Source organism: Tamandua tetradactyla, chromosome 14, assembly GCF_023851605.1.
Source record: "Tamandua tetradactyla isolate mTamTet1 chromosome 14, mTamTet1.pri, whole genome shotgun sequence".
In the NCBI taxonomy this organism is placed as follows: Eukaryota; Metazoa; Chordata; class Mammalia; order Pilosa; family Myrmecophagidae; genus Tamandua; species Tamandua tetradactyla.
This window is the reverse complement of record NC_135340.1, coordinates 51,557,996-51,578,400: the sequence shown is the minus strand read 5'-3', so window position 1 is coordinate 51,578,400 and position 20,405 is coordinate 51,557,996. Positions and strand designations below refer to the sequence as shown.

At 40.3% G+C, this 20,405-nt stretch overlaps 1 protein-coding gene across 2 annotated transcripts in view; it reads left to right on the top strand.

Moving 5' to 3' along the window:
• Positions 1-20,405, top strand: part of RASGRP1 (RAS guanyl releasing protein 1) — a 79,175-nt gene that overhangs the window by 29,045 nt on the left and 29,725 nt on the right. For both annotated transcript variants that reach the window (XM_077127419.1, XM_077127420.1), the window contains exon 3: positions 17,423-17,528. In XM_077127419.1, coding sequence (XP_076983534.1) covers positions 17,423-17,528 — 106 coding nt within the window. The remainder of the gene's footprint in view (positions 1-17,422; positions 17,529-20,405) is intronic.

Here is a 20,405-nt window from a genome sequence, read left to right as displayed (position 1 = left end):
GGGTGGTTCAACATAAGAAAATCAATGTAATATACTATATTAACAAAATGAAGGGGGGAAACCACATGAACATCTCAACTGATGCATAAAAGGCATTTGACAAAATTCAGCATCGTTTTTTGATAAAAGCTCTTTGAAAAATAGGAATAGAAAGAAACTTTCTCAACGAGATAAAGGGTGTGTCTGAAAAAAACACAGCTCACATCATACTCAATGGTAAAAGACTGAAAGCTTTCCCTCTAAGATCAGGAACAAGACAAGGTTGCCCACTGTCACCACTGCTATTCAACATTGTACTAGAAATTCTAGCTAGAGCAAGTAGGTAAGAAAAAGAAATAAAAATCTACAGCAAAGCTACTAGAGCTTATACACGAGTTCAGCAACATGGTGTTATACAAGATCAATATGTGAAAATCAGTAATGTTTCTATACAGTTTGGTGATTCCTCAGGAAGCTAGGTATAGAATTGCCATATGATCCAGCAATTCCACTACTGGGTGTATACCCCAAAGAACTGAAAGCAAGAACTCAAACAGACATTTACACACCAGTGTTCATAGCAGCATTATTCACAATTGCCAGAAATGGAAGCAACCCAAGTGTTCATTAACCAGTGAATGTATAAACATAATATGGTATATACATACAATGGAATGTTATTCAGCTGTAAAATGAATGAAGTTCAAATGCATTCAACAGCATGGGTGAACCTTAAGGATATTATGTTTAGAGAAATAAGCCAGATACAAAAGGACAAATATTATATGATATCACTGTTATGAACTAATTATAATAAGCAAGATCATAGAATTAGAATCTAAAATGTAAGTTGCCAGGAGATACATTGGAATTAGATAATGGGGAGTTGATGCTTAACTTGTACAGAATTTCTGTTTAGACTGATAATAAAGGTTAGGTAATGGATGGTGGTTATGGTAGCACATTAGTGTGAATCTAATCAATAGCATGGAACTATATATGTGAATGTGATTGAAATAGGAAACTTTAGGATATATATATATATATATATATATATATATATAATATGAGAATAAAAATTAAAAGATAAAACATAAGACTGTACAGAAGTGAACCCTATTGTAGAGAATGGACTACACTTAACAATACAAGTATAAGATGTTTTTTCATGGGTTGTAACAAATGTATGATATAATATAAGGTGGTAATAACATTATGGTATATGGGAAGAATACACCTAATGTAAACAATGGATGATAGAACTATTTTAACAATCTTTCATCAATTGTAACAAAGGTAACTACTATAAAAAAATAGTATACAGTTATTTAAAAATGTGCTATCATCAATAGTAACAAATGTTCCACAGCAGTACAAGATATTGGTGGGGTGGTTCAAGAATCCCGTATTTTATGCATGATTGTTTTGTAAATGCGTAACTTCCCTAATTAAAAAAAAAAAGAACGAAACTACCAAAAAGAATGACTTTATTCAATCAGCAGGCCTGTTGCTGATGACAGAGATGTTAGTCAGAAAACCACCAAGAAGTAAAGATATAAAATGGCAAATTAAATGGGCAAGGTTAATTCATGAGCCATGCCAGTCCACTAGAGGAGTTCATTGAAATCTATGAGAGCCCACACATTTCATTTTAATCATTCTTTTGAATCTTTTCCACTTATTTTACTACACTTGGTGAAATACTGTAAAATAACTAATGTCTAATCACCCCATGGCTACTTTTTCTGGCAGAATTGTAGTTTATGGTAAAAGGCCCAAGAGTTGGGTGGTAGGAAAGGTAAGGAGAAGTGTTTTGCATCCTGGATAAAATTATCTTTCCCAAGCAGAGTAGAAGGAGGTCATCCCTGGGATTGAGCTTTTGTTGTTCTTTCATTAATGCTTGGAAAGTGACATTCCCTCATGGACACTCCTGTGCAGCCAGGGAGCAAGGGAAAAAGAGAGGATTACAAGACACTAAAGGAAAAAAGACCTTTAATCAGGAGATCTGTGAAGGCCACAGAAGAACTGACATCTTTTGAAGGGTATTAAGGACTCTTGTCTCTGGCTTCAGCGATAAAATCTCACCTCTCACAATAAGGCTGTGTGGGCCCTAGGGAGAGAGGAGCTTTGCCATCATATAGTAGAAAATTTCTTATGGTCCAGATAAATTACCTTTGAACATGACTCTCTGGCATACACTGGATTGATTTCTGATGTGTTTTTGATCATGCTTTGGAAATTAGAACTTATCAGTATGATCTGCTTATCACTCATTTATTTACACACACACACATACACCCTCCCTCTCTCTCTCTCTTGCCTGCCTTGTTGGTTGTGTTGCTGCAGGGACTATGGGGCTAAGGAAAGGTCTGCAATTAGAAAATAAAATAAGGTTCAAGGTTTTTTAGATATGATTCATCTTGAAAGAAAGTCTTTATGTTGAAGGTACCAGAACTAGTCAATTTTAACAGAATGTCAGGTAAGGGGATGCTACTCTCCTTTTTAAATAGATAATCTCTTTTTGCAGAATTTTGACAAAAAAAGATCAGAGTAAAGGCAACTCCTTAATTTAATATGTGAGGTCCCCCCCAACCATGACCCTGATCTATTTTTCCACACCTCTCTACAAGTGCTCTCAAATGCAACCAACCTGGACCTCACAGTCTTTCCCAGATTTGCTTTTAATTATCTCGTTTCCAAATTTAGAAGCCCTGACAATGCTTCCATCCCAGTCTGCCAAAATCTCACCCCTTCTTAAGGCCACCTCAAATGCCACCCTCATTGTGAAACATTGACCATTTCTTCTAGTGAACTGTGGTCTTTTAGTCCTCTAACCTGTTTTGTTGGTACCTCCTCCCAGTCCTTGTTCTGTTTTGTTCCATATTATAGACTGTAGTTACTGATGCTTACTTAGCAGAATCGTGGTTATCTCTGCATTCTCCTTTGTACCCACCATAGCATTCTTTGAACAAAGAACCTAGGACTTGTGATGAGAAGACCTAGGCCTCAAATTCCAGCTCTGCTATTTGTTGGTGATATGATCCATGAGCCAGTTATTTATCCAGGAGTGATATTCAAATGACCTAATATCTTGTACAGTATGGGTACCCACAGAACAGGAGCCAGTTGGACATTCCAAATATCAGCCTTGTCTTTGTATCTTCTTGTCTATAAAGTGTGTATAGATCCTAACCCACCTCAAAAGGTTTTTGTGATGGTCAAATCAGATAATGCATATGTGAGAGTACTTTGCAAAGCCTAAGGTGTTATGCAAATATAAGTCAGGGTTGTTAGATGTTTTTCCAGGGCACATGTATGGATTGATTGTCCTGCCCTCTCTCAGCATCACCTAAAGCATTATTCCTGCTCAGAAAGGGCTCCTAGGAGCAAACCAAAGATTTATTGATCAGGTATGGTAGGACATACCAATATGAGAAATCTTGGAGCCAACCTATTAGATCCCACAGAGAATATCAGCTGCTTCAAGCATGGTCCCTTACCTTTTCATTCCTGGAAATATGAATTTTTTTCATAGATCATTTTGGAAAAGCTAATCAAAAATTATTTTCTAGGAAAGCTTTTTGAACTTTAACCTTTTCTTACTTGATGACACCTTATTTTATTGCATAGTGACCTTAAAATTCAGAACCCTTAAAGATATCTAGAGACCGCAAACTCATCTGTTTGTCACTGTATACCAAGGGGCTGCTCTGCCTACATCTGTAAATGGAATTAAATGCTAGAGACATAAACAAATTGAAAGAACAGTTTAAATCTTCTTTCCTTGTCCTATAGTTTCTTGTCTCCCTTATTCAATCTCTTTTATTTCCTTACCATCACCCCTGATCCCAGTCCCCTCAAATCTTCTGATCGTGGGTTTACAATCCTTAATTGCTGCTCATTCCAAAGGCATGTAACTCTTCCCTTATGGTGAGCACCCAAAGGTAGTGTTTTGTGTTCATCAGTAGCTGACATCTGTTCTTATTTACTGTGATTGAAATGAACAAATGGCCCTTGAATAACATGTTCAGCAGAATATTAGAAGCAATAGGGTGTTGAAGGGAAGTAGACACAACTCTTTTCCTTTTCCTCGAAGGATCCCCATTTAATGGGAAAAGCAGGACTGTCATAAATTTGAGTCATAAATTAAAAACCTAGAATCAGAGTGATAAAAGAACCAGAACATTAACTTGGAGCCCTTTATGGCCACTTCCCAGCTTTGGACCCTTTAGTTGGTTATCTTCATTTCTGAAATAGACAGACTATCTCCCATTCAGGGTTCTTAGAGAGAATGTCTGTAATAGACATTTTCCATATCTGGCATATATAGGTGTTCAATAAATGTTGCAATTATTGTTTTGAGTGTTCTCATTTAGTATGCAGGCTGGCTTCAGAAACCCTCAAGCGGTGAGGTAAAGGATGTGCCTTTATCTTCACAGCTCTCGGGTTGAGAGGTAGTGAGATAAGATGGAAAGGGCAGTCTGAGTCAAAAGTCCAGCATATAAGTTCCAGTGTTGTCAGCTCATCAGATGTGTGATTTTAGACAGGTGACATTACTTTAGTCTCCATTTCCTCACTTATAAAGCAATGAAAATTATAATGCCCACCCCACAGGGTGGTTTTGAGGCTCAAATGAGACAACATGCATCGAGACTAGTAGCAGGTCATAACGCACTAGTAAGTACAGGTTTCTAGCACTTCAGGAACAGAGCGAGGGTTTCACGTGCCTACGTGATGACTGCCAGGCAGACTAGATTAGGGGACCCATAAATCAACAAGATATCATGGTGGTTTGGACTCAGTTAAGGACCTTGTTCTCTCCCAAAGATCTCAAAGCCCTTTCCTTTTCTTGACTGATTCCCTGGTGATCTCTGCTAGGAGAGTTGGGGGTAGGATGTCATCAAATCTCATTTTGAAAATGAGCAAATTGATACTCAGAAATTGCCAGGGTAGGTTTGCATTCAGACCTGCCACTTACTGCTGTGTAAACTTGGGCAAGTTACTGTACCCTCTTTTTGCCTCGTTTTTTTTTTCATCTATCAAATGGCAATAATACCACCTATCCCATAGTGTTAATATATGCAGAGGCTCTTTTGGAACAGTGTCTGGTACACAGAAAGCACTCCAGTGTATGTGAGCCGACCAAGACAGAAATAGTGAGAGAGTCGGTCTAAACCGTGACGATGGTTCACTTCTTCTGATCAGATGCTTGATTCCTTCACCAGTACCAAGTAGTTCTCTCTGTCTCCTGCATTTTCCAATTGATGACAATATTATGAGTTTCAGTGTAGTACTTTTGATGTTTCTGTAAGACAGTGGCACCACACCAGTTCATGACTTGGGGTATTTTCAAAACACATTCTTATGTGAGTACTGAGGAACGCCATGCTCTTTTTTTTTTTTCAGATAAGAAATTTCTCAGCTACCTATGCAGTTCTCTCCGAGTTGTTCCCCAGTTCCTCATGTGGATTTGCTCTCTAGCACCCCAGTAAACTCAAAGAAATCCTTTTGTCTTGAGAGTTGGAGGAGGGGGCACACTTAAAACCTAGGATCAGGTGGAAACTTGGAAGGTCACCGATCAACTCTTCCGTGGAGTGAGACCTTGCTTGAAAGAAACTAGGTTCAGTCTGATTGGAACAGGTGGTAGGAAAAACCACACTGAACAGTCACTATTTGGTTTTGGTTATGAGTAAGTTTTTCATTAAAAAATTATATTCCCAGTCTGGAATAGCCAAGAATTAACAAGACTTTGCTGCCCAACCTCTGGTAGTAAATTTGCAGAGAAAAACAAAATAGTGTTTCAAGTCCAGCAGGAGAAAGAGAACAATTTGCCACTGCCATAGTGCTTTATAGTTTACTAAGCATTTTCAGATATTTAATAAGATATAATCTGATCCGCTCTGCCACCAAAGATGGGGAGGGGACTTTCAGAATAATTTCAATCTGATTACAAAAGACCTTGCTCAGTTACTTTTACCATAATTGGTGATAAGATGATAATTTTTTGTACAGGGCTGTTCATTGCAAAGAGTTATAAGCAAAAGACAGTTTCTAGGATTTAAAGTATATTTTGTACTAAGACTGCATTTATTGTGTCGATACTTTATGTGAACACACACCAGTTACTACAGTCCTATCAAGCATTGGAATGTAGTTATCTAGGCTTAAAGAACTGATAGGATCAAGCACACATTGAGTAAAATTTTCTGAAAAACCCTGAGTTTGTGACTAACCAGTAATTCTCAGATAGGCCTTATATTGTTTCAATGTGTGATTATTTGGGAAATTCCCCACATTGTTTCTTAATACCTATTTGACCTGTAAAAAAATATGCAAAAAAAAAAAAAAAAAAAAGGCCCAGAATTTAACGGACAAGATTTAAATGATAGGAGCATGCTCCAGTGAGTGAGGTGAGAGTGTTGCCCCAGATTTCCTTCCCCATTTTGTTTTTCATCTCTTTTTATTTAGTCCTGCTCCTTTTTTTTTTTTTTTTTTTTTCAGCCAGCTTCCCTTCTAGCCAGCTGCTGGTCGTACTCTCTGTGTTCCTCTGGGAAGTTGGGACAGGGCCTCCTGCTACCTCTCCCCTCGCCAGGAATTTTCCTATGGTGTTACAGTGGTGAACGGGCACTGTTCATGAACCAGGTGGCTAGGCAGCTCACCAAAGAATCAAATTGCAGCATAATTTGCCAAGCCAGATCTTTCGATTGTTCCCAGGGAATTTGATGAGCCCCAGGAGTAACAGCCCCCCTGGGCTGCTGTCAGCTGACACTGCCTTCTGAGAAGGGCTCGCAGTGGAGGTTGAGGTCATGGTGCTGTCCTGGGGTCAGATCACAGGATGTGTCCTGCCTCCTCCTTCCCCTTGCTCACAGACCCACACTCTCTTCACCCACAGAACAGTGTCCAATTTGCAGAATTGAAGAGGAAAGCTTCCCTCACTTCTCAGACCCCTGATTCTTCAGAAGTGACAGGTCTGGATGGAGGCACTGGTCCCCAAGGAAGGCAGGCATTGTTGCTCGGCAGAGGCAATGCAGCTAAAAACTCTTTCTCACTTTAGGCAATTCGTGCGCTTGGTTAGACACTTATAGATCGCAATTGCTCATCCAAAAAAATCTAGGTCATTCCTTACATAGATTTTCCACTTCAGAAGAAAAACCATGTTTGAGGAGCCACATTTCTGTGGATGTCTAGCATGGCTGAGGGAGTGGAGAGCACTTCTGTTGCAGGAGGAGGGAGGGGTGATCTGATATGTAGGGGCTATGAACTCTCTGGCACCCTGGCCATTGGGTTCCCAGTGTTTCATCTGTCTGGCCATTGGGTTCCAGTTGTCCTAGCTAAATGTATTAATAACATCTGTCTGCCTTGTGTTGTTGTTAGAAAAGCAGATGGTCTAAGGAATAGGATCTCCAGGGAAATTTTTGGATTATTCTCCAGTGAGAATTATTGGTCTGTATAAGTGTAGGACTTCTCAGGGAGAAAAAGAGAAGTGGGAGTGGGGTATTTCAGCATGGATGGCTGAAAACTAGAGCCCTCCTCAGTATAAGCAGTCTTCATCATCCTAACCTCCTACTTCCTCAGATGATGCCATGGAGAAGAGGAGCCCTGGCCAGAGGACAGAGGGGCCCATTCCTACCCACCTGTCTCCAATATCCAGGCATGGGGTGAAGACCAAGGCCCATAGCTCGGTTTCTTCACCCTTAAAGCTGAGGCCATAGTCCCTGCTACTACACAGGATTAATGTGTGGCCCAAACGTTCAATGCAGACCAAGCAGTTCACTGAGTGTAGAGTGCTGTGAAAACATAAAGTGTTGTGGTCAGGTGTTCTCTCTGGAGAATAGTGTGGTTCTCCAGCTGCTGGCTTGTTTCAGAGATTGTGTGCACATGTGCATGCACATTTTGTGCATGTGTGTGTATAAGGATGTGTGTGTTTAGATGCTTTGGAAGTCTCCCTGTCCTTCCTGCCCCACCATCCTGGTCCCAGAAGCTTAGTGAATGAGTATCAGTAGAATAGAGGAGGAAACACAGGTTCAGTTTTTGCTTCACCAAGAGTTCTATAGGTTTGGCCTCTCTGGGTTAGTAATTAGACCAAATCACTTTTGTCTCTAGTGCTTTGTCTGAGCCAGGTTTTGCCCTTCTGTGTGTCCCTGGACTCAGACAATTCACCATTTATTATCACCTCCCGGAAGCTGGGTAGGAGCCGAGAGAAGAGGCAGAACTGCTCAGGTTGTTGCCCACTTTGGTAAGGCTCTACTTGACAAACTTCTGCCTACTGCAGAAGTTTGAAATTGCAGTTCATGATTAAATTGAGGTTTGTGTATCATTTGTGTCATGGTGTGCCTGCCCGTAGCCATCTCAGATAAATAATTAAAAGTTAATTGTGACCAAGATATTCAGAGTTCTATAAATTCCTGAACACTACCATACCAAGAAACAGAAAATATTCTTATTAGATGCACTTCCTCACTAACATAGCAGGGCCCACACTTTCAACCTGGGAGTGATATAGTAGGTTATCCCAGAAGAATCAAGAGCAGAACCAGATTTAGAAGTTACTGGGAGCTTCTCTTCTCCCAACCCTAGGTTAGAGCACTAACCACTCCAAGAAATGGCTGCTGTGATGCAGATAACTCTGAGAGGAGTTCCTCTTGAAACCTTTCCCTCATCCAGAAGAATTTGTTGATCTGGAATAGCTGCCCAGTCAATCAACCAGGCAAGGCCGAGAGGAATTTGAGATTGAGGGTGAAGTGAAGAGTAAAGTAGGTTCTGGAGCATCTGGGGAGCAAGAAAGCTGCACTGACCAGGTAGGAGGGAATGAAAAAAAAAGGAAACAAGGGAGTACCACCCCCTCTAATCTCAGGTGTTCTGATGAGTCGTGGTTGCTGGGGGTGGCAGCACTTATCCTGAGAGATGACTGCAGGCATCTCTGCCTAGCTCTGCATTTGGTGACTTCACATTCTTAGACTGAAAGCAGCCATGGAAACATTACACCATGGAAATCAGCAAACACTGCAAATCCAGATTTTCCTTCCAGGAGAGCTGGTTGTTAAAAACTTATGAACATACCACTGGCTGCAACCATTCTGATTCTCAAACCTGATCCTGAGAAAGTTAAGTGCTTTCTCTCCTGTTTGTTCTCCCCACTTCAGGCTTGAGGGGCTGGAGGCAAAAAAGATCAAGTGGTGTTAGTTACATGTTTAAGCTGCTCAGTCAGTAGAAGCTGTGAAAGTTCAAAGTTTATATACCCACATTCTTTCTTTGCATGCACTTCCTGTCTCAGTTGCAACTGTTGACATTAGAAAAAAAAACCTAGTGGGCTTTTCAGTTCATCACTTTTTGTACATTCACTAGACAGGATTTAAGTCTAATAATTGAGCCTCGTTGCTAGATATATCTTATATCTTTGGAACATTTATTGCTTTATTATACATTCAGAAGTCTGTGTGTATATTTGTCAAGTGCTACCTGGATCCAGTCTGTCCTTATTTCTGGAGATTTTGACATCTCTTACCAGCTTCAGCTCTGCCCTAGGCTGTAGCTCCGACCCTGGCCCACTACAGTTTCTCATCCTACGGTTCTCATTGCCATGGTCTGGCCCCTGGTGGTAACACACCTGTTATTTTGTGTTGTATCCCCTCATGCTGACAGCTTGCCTGCCCTCAATGTACTGATTTCTGACATTCTGCCTTTGTTACACTCAAAATCCCTTCATACATTAATAAATTTCCATGGAGACCAAAGGAAAGGAAAGGAAAGACTGTCCTGGAGTTTTCCTCTGGTGTTAGACACTTATTTTCATATTTCATGTACGTTTTGCAGTAAGTGGTTTCCATCTCATCCACCAGAAAAGTCTCCAGTGTAAGAAAGCCACTTTACCTTCTGTACAGCAAGTAGCAACCCCTGGAATGCAGCCTTTAGCCAACTGCACCCACAGGATTCTGCTCATCAAATAGCAGTTCATTACTCTCAAAGGCAAGTAGGTTATTTTTTAAAACTATTTTTATTGAGAAATCTTCACACACATACAGTCCAACTATATGGTTCACAATATCATCACATAGTTGTGTATTCATTATCATGATCATTTCTAGAACATTTGTATCACTCCAGGAAAAAAAAATAAAAAGAAAAAAGGAAAAATTCATACATCCCATACCCCTTATCTGTCCCTCTCATTTACCACCGTATTTCAATCTATCCAATTTTTTTTTTACCTTTTATACCCCCCTATTATTTATTTATTTTTATCCTTATTTTTTTACACATCTGTCCATACCCTGGATAAAAGGAGCATCAGACACAAAGTCTTCACAATCACAAGGTCACATTGTAAAAGCTATATAGTTATGCAATCATCTTCAAGAATCAAGGCTACTGGAACACAGTTTAGTAGTTTCAGGTACTTCCCTCTAGTCACTTCAATATATCATAAACTAAAAAGGGATTCTTATAATACATAGGAATAACCTCCAGGATAATCTCTTGACTATGAAATCTCTCAGCCACTAAAACTTATTTTTTCTTTTTTTCTCTTACCCTTTAGTCAAGAAGGCTTTCTCAATCCCATGATGCCAGGTTCAGGCTCATCCCTGGTGTTCTGTCCCATGTTGCCAGGGAGATTTATACCCCTGGAGGTCATGTCCCATATAGGGGGGAGGGCAGTGAGTTCACCTGCCAGATTGGTTTAGAGAGAGAGGCCACACCTGAGCAACAAAAGAAGTTCTCTGGGGTGACTCTTAGGCATAATTATAAGTAGAATTAGCCTATCCTTTCCAGGAATAAGCTTTTTGAGGGGGAGTCCCAAGATTGACAGCTCAGCCTATTGAATTGTTTGTCCACACGGCTTGCAAGAATATCAGAAATTCCCCAGATGGGAGAGTTTAATATTTCCTCCTTTCTCCCCAGTCCCCCAAGGGGACTTAAGCAGGTCATTTAAGACTAAACCAAGGACATAAGAAAAGACCTTGCAGGCTCATTTAGAGGCAGAGGGTGGGACTAGATGTCCTCTTGAACCTTGAAGATCCAGGTCATTTGACCACATATCATAAGATCCTTCTTGAGCCACCTCACCGGTATTGGATTTCTTCCTCCTTATAAACCTTACCTCCATTCCTTGTGGTCTCTATGGGTTCCTCCTGCTCTTAATACTTATTGCCTGTTCTTATATGTCTTGGGTGTGTGTCATATTTCCCAAGCAGATCATGAGCTCCTTGATGACAAGGGTTTTTTTATAGCTCTTCAGATCTCATTTAGAATCTAGTACAGTGTCTTGCACAGTATAGGTTAATCATCAATACTGCTTGTGTAAAAAAAAAAAAAATTAAAGTAGAATGAAAAATTACTATATAGAATAAAAAGGGAGTTATATACTCTGATTGGAAGGGCACAAGCACAGGCCAGACAACCACTTACCTGTGTTGCTTTTAGGATGAATTAAGGCATCAGATAAAAGGTTGGGGTAGAAGATGTCAAAAGTCTTTTCCATTCTGGGAATGATATGTTAATATTTTTGTTTGTTTGTTGTTAATTTTTTAAATTAATAAATAAAATAAAAAGTCTTTTCCATTCTGAGATTCTGTGATTCCATCAAGTGTGGCTGTTGCCAGTGCTGAGTCTAATGGTGTAAAATGGATTGTTGGCTCATAGACAAATGACTCTCTAGAAGCCACAAGGCTTTTTTGTGTACTCTGTGGAGCAAACAGTCAACAGGTTGCATGGGTCTTTAGCATAATACATTATTTCCCATGTCAAGTGGGAGAGTATGTAAGATTGGCATTTTGTGGCTCTGTGAGGTTTCAACCCTTTAAAGAAGTCTTTCCCTGAAGTGTTAGGAGACCCAGATGGTAATGAAAAAATATGCACATTTTATCATGCATTGCACATTTAGTGTATTAGAATTTTTAGTGCGACACCCTATATTTTTTAAGCCTAAAGGCAAACAAAAAAAAGTTATTCACTGAAATATTTAAATCAGCTTACAATTGTAACAAAATATCAAAATTAAATCCAGCAGCCTGAAAGATAGATTTCCCCTTGACCTCACACATGGAAAAATCTGACTTCAAGCGGGAGGCCCTTCCCGTTAAAAGGAATAAGGGTGTGCACAGTCTGTGAAATGAGGGCAGGAAGGGAATGCATCCCTGAGTATGTTGTTGAAGGTCACTGAAGGTCCTGTAGGGGAGGATGAAGATAAACAAATACACCAAGGTATTCTGTGGTTGAAAATGGAGAGCCAGGAAGGAAGAGGAAATGGAGTACTGGACCTAAGTGTTTAGAGATGGAGTATTTCTCTCTTCTTTGCTCTTTCCCTCATCCCCATCTCCTTGCTGAGTGAGTCATCCCCTCCTGCCTTACCATTTGCCAGCACTCACCCCCACAGAGAACATATGAGGATTAACAAGCCACAGCATGGGAATGACACTGAAACTCTGTGGAAAAAAGGGTGCAAGGAAAAGTGAAGTATGAATGTGACTGTGAAACTTAGGTACCGCATTCTGCTTTCTAATCTTAAAGGCAACTTTATCAATATCGATCATCCAAAGCTTACATGAGTTTTTTGCAAATCACCAGAGTATAAAAGTTATTCTGCCAAATGTGCATTGGCTCTCACCCAGTATTCCAGTGGTATTTCTTAGACTTGTAGCCCTAAAGATTGGAAAAGATCTTAGAGTTCATTCATTTTAGCCTCCCCTTTAATACTTGACTCCCCTATTCTGACAGAAGGTCACACAGCAGGATATAGTGGAAAGAGCAAGAGTTCTGGAATTAAACAGACCTGGGTGCCAGATTGTAGCTCTCTACCCATTTTCTCTTTCTTTGACTTAGAATGAATTACCTAATCTCTCTGTGCTTTAATTTACTTAGCAGTACCGTGTAACCTCAGCCAACATTGTAGGGTTTGGAGATAACGTCGTTAAAGGGCTTAGCTCAGTCTCCAGTGTTTAGTAGGACTTCAATGAATGATAGCTCTGGGACTAGTGACAACACTGATTACTAAGCGTCACCCTCCGTCCTCCACTTGAATGCCTCTGTGATGGAGTCCTTCCATAGTTGGGCATTTCTAATGGTTGGGATTTTCTGTCATGTATTCTGACCATTCTCTTCCCTAAAACTGTTTTTCATTGGCTTTGGTTCTGCCTTTTGTGGCATAACAAATCTAAACCTTCTCCCACAGATAACACTTCACATATTTAAAGACAACTCTAGCATCTTCCCTGAGTTTTTTCTTCTCCATTGTAAATCATTGTAGTCCCTTGAATCCTTACATATGTGTCTTGGTTTTGATGTCACCCAGGGTAATTCTGAGTCCTTTTTTCCTCATATATGACTATCCATGGAGAGGTACCAGCCAACCACAAAAGAAAGTTGAAGTAGCAAATCCCAAGTCCTGTCCAATCTGAATAAACCTGGACCCATGCCCATAACACATATGCACATTCTACAAATAATTTCACAGTTTCTCCTGATTTTCACCATAATGTTCAAGAACTACTTCCATATTTTCTGATCTCTGTATTTTCAGATGCCGAATTGAAGTCACTCCCATTACTGGGGTAGATTGGATCACTTCATTGTCCATAATTTTTCACCCATCTCTATGTCAGTTTCCTATGTTTTACTTTGACCTTCCTGCCATTCGAGTTTGGGTTTAGCCATGTGACTTGCTTTGGCCAATAGAATGAAAAAGAAGTGACAGCATGCCAATTTTAAGCCTAGGCTTAAGAGACCTTGAATATTTCTGGTTACCCTCATGACCCTGCAATAACCATGAGAAGAGCATGTCCCAGCTAACCCACTGATCCAGGGAGGCTTGGAAGCTTGTGGAGCAGGGACCCCAATAAAATCCAGCCTACATCAGCTGACCCTTGGCCAACTCACAGATGCTTGAGCAAAATAAATGACTGCTGTTTTAATTGAATGAGTTTTGGGATGTTCTGAAATGCAGAATTGTTGTGGCAAGAGCTAAAGAGTTATGGCACTTATATAGACCAGAAAATATAGAGATAGCAATGTGAACACTACCTTACCAGAGTAAAGTTCAGAAGAATTAATTAATCAGATTAGAGGAATACTTCATAAAAATGACTGACCAGATTATAACTTTGAGTTTCTTTTGTAAACTGCAGGCAAGAAGAAAATAAGTGTGTGCTATGTATCATCAATGAAATAACTAATTCTAAAAGAAAATTCAGTTTCCAAAGAACATGAAAAGTTAAGCGGTCTCCTATTTGATACAGCATTCATTTGCTCAAGAAATGTTTAATGAGTTCCTTCCAGGGCCAGCACTGTTCTATGTCCTGGAGATATGGTTGTGGAAAAAATGGATGAGGCTTGGGACTCATGAGGCTTATATTCTAGTGGGAATTCAGAAAATAAATAAATAAACTAAGTAACTTCAGATCATGATGAGTGCTATGAAGAAACCCAGGTGGGGTCATGGCTACTTTAGATAGCGTAAGGAAGGTCTCTATGAGGATATGACATTTACACCGATACCTAATTAGCATGAATGGGCAAGGGAAGAAAGACCACTAGAAGAGAATAGCAAATGCAGAGCCCATGAGGTAGGAATAAGCTTGGAGTGTCTGAGGTATAAATAGAAGTGTAGAGAGGAGTAATATGGTATGCAATGAAATGGGAGAGATAAAAAGGGCCCAGTACATGTGGGGCTTTGTTGGTCATAGTAAAGATTCCACTATTCCAAGTATAATGGAATCCATTAAAGTATATTAAGCATATGGCCTGTTTTATGGGTTTCAGGAGCTTGCTCCTGGCTGCTGTGAGGAATATGAATAGCAAGTGGACAAAAGTAGAAACAGGGGGATGAATTAGGTTATTGCCTTATGGTTCTGGCTCAACCAAGGATGATGGCAGAGATGGAGAGAAATTGACAGGTTTGAAATGTATTTTGGAAGTAGAGTCAAGTCTTACTGATGGATTGGATATGAGGAGAAATGAGAAATCAAGGATGGCACCTAGGTTTTTAGTTTGAGCAACTTAGAAGATGGTTGGTTGTGCCATTCCCTGAAGAATGGAGGAGAAGGGATTAGAGAGGAGACGTTACGAGTTTTGTTTGGATAAGTTAAGTTTCAGATGCCTATTAGACATTCAGGTGGATATGCCAAGTAGGCTGCTGGACAATACTAATATAGTACTTAGGGCTGAAGGCATAAACAGGGAAGGCAATAGTATGTAGGTGGTGTTTTAGCCAAAGGACTAAATGATATTGCCTAGGGAGAGAATGTGGTTAGCAAAAAGAAGTGGGTGAGGACTAAGCCACAGAACATGCTGGCATTTAAAAACCCAGCAGAGGAAGAGGAGATAGAAAAAGAGCCTAGGAAACTGAGAGAGTGTGGTATAATAGAAGCCAAGAGAAGAAAGTGTTCTCAGAAAGAGAAAATAGTGAATTTGGGTTGAATGCAACTGAGCCACAAAGTTAGATGAGAACAGAAGAATAACTAATGGATTGGCCTTCATGGAGCTGGTTGGTGACCTTGAAAATAAAATATTTAGTGGAATAATGGAGACAGAAGTCAAAATGGAATGGCTGAAAAGTGAAAGGAAGGTAGAAAGGTGAGGTTTTACCAAAAAGGAAAACCGAAATGAGGAGATAGCTAGAGAAGATGAGAGTTTAAAGGTTTTATTTTATTTTGTTTTGTTTTGTTTTGGGGGGGGGGGGGCTGGGGGTATATGGTCCGAGAATTGAACCTGGTTCTCCCATCTGAAAGGTGAGCATTCTACTACTGAGCCACCCCTGCAACCTCATTTTGTTTTAATAGGAGATACTAGGTCATGTTTAAATACCAGTGAAAGTAGACTAATATATGTGGAGAAATTGATATTGCAGGATAGAAAGTAGATAAATGCAGTTTCCGTAAACTTGAGAAAGGAGTCCCAGAGCTGTTGGCCTCAGTGGAAATGTTGGCCTCTGAAAAGCTTTTCATGGTGACATGGGAAGGCTGAGAGTAATGGTAATAAAATGCTTGTAAATAGGCAGATTTGGTGATGGGAAGGTAAGTGATACTGTCAGTTTACTTAAATTTCTCAATGAAGTATGACTTTTAGGTCATCAGCTGAGAATGAGCCAGGACTTCTAAATCCTGAACCTGCTATATCCTTCATTAACCATTTGGTACATTTGGAAAAGGCTACAAATAATAACCCCTTTTGTATGATGTATTTTACAGAGCTCTGCAGATGACAAAGCAGTTCATGTATATTCTTTCATCTGATATTTTCCCCTGAACTATTCAAGGTCCCAGCAGAGAACATAATTCACTCTTTTTTTTTTTAATGAAAACCCTTCAATGAAGGGACTATTTACAGAGATGGGAGTGGGATAAAGAGATGTTATGTACAGAGACTGTCAATAGCCAGAAGTCATTCCCACCTTCAGAGTTGAAGGGTCAGAGGAGATTAATAGGGATGACAGAGTCCAGTGAGCGCTGGAGCCATGGAGAAAGCACCAACCAGTGTTGATTCATCAAAGAGTCATGTAGCTATTCTCAGGGAAGTCATGCCAAAGGAGAGAGAGAATGAGAAAGAAATATCCCGACCTCTCCTCCCATCTCTTGCTGGTGCTTTCCAGTGGCTGAACCCAACTGGAAGACAGTTGGCAAGGGAGCTGCATGATGCAATCCATGTAGGGAAAGACAGAGAATAGATCTGGCAGGGGAATAAACTGCACAGCTCCTGACACTGCATGTCATAAATGTTGAAAAGATTTTGAAAGCCACTCTAAGGGAAATCTTTATACCCAAGGTCAGCGTATAGAATGTATCTTATTATTTGATAGCTGCTGGGATTTGGAAAACCTAGCTAACAGTGCTCCTTGGTTATAGGTCATCATTTACTTCAAATCAACAAATAATCTCCAGGGTAATGTTTGCCTGTAGTCTTCCTCCTTTATTTCCTTTCAGAGACATGTTCATGACACTAAGGAAGCTTATGGTTTAAGCCGTTCACTTGCGTGAGCTTATTCCAAGGCCATGAGAGTGCCCTAGAAATCTATCACATGATCATATGCTTTTGTGAAATTTGCAAAAATAAGATCTTTTAACTGCCACCTATTAAGAGTGTAACTTTTTTCACTCTGACCCTAGAGCAGTTCCTCCCCCAATAAAGTATGCACTTTAAGCCTCCCAAAACCTGAATCTGGTTCTGCTTTCCACAGAGTACCAATGAAAGTTTTAACCCTTCTCCAAGATTCTTTTAGGGGTGGTGGTTAGTGAGCATCAAAATGGACATTTCTGGAAGGGGAGAAGGCAGCAGCCAGGAAAAGAAAACCAAAGAAGGGAACAACACACCGGGCAAGGGCATGGAAATAAAAACTCCATGCATACCTGAAGAACCTGCCCTCTGACCATCTCTCTACATTTGAGTAATATCCTACCAGGTGACTAATTTCTACCCAAGGGCCTGATTCAGATGCTGCTCTTTAAATTTGCAGATGCAGATGGGAACCTGTGTCGAAGTAACCAACTGTTACAAGTCCTGCTGACCATGCATCGAATTATCATCTCCTCTGCTGAGCTGCTTCAAAAAGTTATTACCCTATATCCTTTGACACAGTGACTTGCAATCCCCAAGTGGCAATTCTTGAATGAATTTAATCAAAGGTAGCTTGAAATTTGTATTGCTGATCAAACTTCCTTTCAGGTGTGCTTTCATTTTTATTGACTTGGAATAATCTTAAATAGTAAATGGGTTCAAATGTTCATTCAAGAGTATGATGTATGTGTGTGTGTGTGTGTGTGTGTGTCTTCTGTTGGGATATCAATATTATTGATGCTTATTGCTCTGAGAGGTGATCAAACAAATCAACATGCAAACATCAAACACCATCTCCTTCAAGTGTCTTGCTGACAAGAAATGCTTTTTCCATAGTTTAGTTAAAATGCATAACCATACTATACAAATTGACAAGGGTGCAAGCAGAACTCATATGGGAAATATCTCTCAAGATTTTCCATCCAATTCTTCAACATTCCCAAGATTCTGAAGAAAGCTTCCTGATGTCACAGCTTCTGGAGAATCTGCTGGTGCCTTATTGCCTCAGGGAGAGGCATTGACTGGACGCCAAGCAAACCCTGCTGTATTTTCACCCTCTTATGGTGTGTGAATTGAGTGGGGTGGAAAAAGTACCCAGCTTCCTCCTCTTGCTGATGATACCATAAGCCATGATCCCCGAAGTAGAAAGGACCACAGTGGGGTGAGACTGTTTAGCACCTAAGGCCCAGGTCCCTGGTACTGAGTCATCACTTGTGACTGTTCTAATCCTTTACCCCTGTCCTAACTCCTCTCTCTCCATCTTATGGCACACAGGAAAATAAAAATCTACTCATAAATTCTTATCTGTCTTCTCAGAGATGCTTCCAGTGGCATTCCAAGGGTAGAGCATTGAGATGTCTGCATAATAAGGGTGTGCCTTGACTGCAAAGAATTTGAAAACTGTAATAAAACTGACAAATGTCTGTCTTCTTTTTTTAATTCCATGTTCTGGCAATTCTAAATCCCTCCCTGAAAAAAATTGTTGGTCTGAGTATTAACTTGTATGTGAGGTAGACAGCTCAGACAGCTCCACCTTGGTTCACCACTGGGTACCAACCCCACATGGTGGAATGGATCCCACTCTCCCCTCTATTTCCCACTCCCTACCTCTCATAAATTCTTCCTCCATCAATTTTCTTTTCCTTCAATACTCTTAAACTCTACCTCTTCAATGGCACCTACCTTTCAGCATAAAACATTCAAGTCTCCCCAGCCTAAAAATAAACTCTCAACCCTGCCACCCCTTCATTCAGTTGTTAGGATTAGAAATTTGATGAGCAAATTTATTATAATAGTCTACACTCACTATCTCCAATTCCTCAACTCCCACTCACTCCTTAACTCTATATGGCCCCTATTTCTGTACTCAAACTTTCCTCTGATGTCAAAGCAGTGACCTCCTAATTGCCAAACCGAACAGCTTTTCTGCATCTTTGTTTAAATTGACCTTCCAGTTATTGACAAATTCCTGCCTCTTCCAGCTTATCCCTATCCCCTACCCACACCTCTGGCTATCCTTCCCCTCTGGAAGTCCCTTCTCCAACCTTCCATCTACAGTCTTCCCTGAGAACCTCCTAAAAATGGTGATAGTGTCCTGGTTTTCACTGGATTTCTCATTGGAATATCCACCACTGTTCCTCTGTGCTGATGACATTTAAGTCTGTATTTCTCTAACCCAAACCATTTTTTCTAAGGTTTGAATTAGTTTGTCTGCAGACATTTCAATCTTAATACTCACAACTTAACTCTTTAGTTCACTTCCCACCCCACCCCAACTGCTACCCCACTAATTCTGCTTCACCACCTGTGTTTTCAGTTTCAGTTCCAGGTAGTGGTGTCATTACCCATCCAGTTGCCCAAACCAGAAACTTCAGAAGCAATCTTGACTCCTTTTCTGCCTTTCACCTCCCACACAATCTGTCACCTAATCCTGGGGATTCTTCTTCAGAAATGATTCTTCTCTGGTCTCTTCTCTCCATTCCCATGCCACCAGGCCTCCAACATCTCCCTCCTAAGCCTCTGTCACATACTGGCCTTCTCATCTCCATAATCTCAACAGGCACTGTCAGAATGGAGATCTGAAAAGAAAGCTAAGGAGCAATGTGGAAGGAAGACATACTCTGCAGTAGAAGTCGCTATGTTGATTTAACGTATCACTTAGTTGTTTTTAAAAAGAAGTGTGTTGATTGTGCCTTCCTTCTTTGAAAAGGAAGAAGAATAAAAGTTTCAACAGGTAGATCAACAGGTACGCTCCAGTTCATTATACCTGACTCCTGAAGTTACTTTACAAAAAAGCAAATAGAGTAAAGCCATTGCTTCAGAGTCTCTACGTACTGCATGGTTAATTTCAAACTCCTTAGCTTGCCAGGTAAATGTCCTCCAGCAGGTTGTCCTGCTCATCCTGCAACTCTCTGAACTCTCTCCACAAACTTTCTCCCTCCACACTTAGCTTCTCAGCACCACACATATGGAATACCTTTACAGTCCCTTTGCCTGGTCTGCCTCTTCCCACTTCTTTGCCTGACAAACTCTTTCTCCATCAAGACCCCTCTGTGAAACTTTCCCTAACTTTTCCAGCTTCCCTCCCCTTTAAAACATAGATATAGTAGAACTCTTAGCATACCATGTTGTAACTTACGTCTGTGTCTGTCTTCCCTTACTTGGCTGTGTATTTCTCAAGGGACAGGCCGAGGATTATTTATCTTTGTTTCTCAAAAACTTAGTTCATTGACCATCTTATCATAGAGCTTAATAAATATTGAATTATAATGAGTTAAAAAGATTGGGATACTTTTTCTATATCTATCAGAACTTTTCAGTGAAGAATTTGGGTTCATGTGCTGGAGCTTTGCTCAGGATAAGAAGTAACCTGGGGTGGTGGG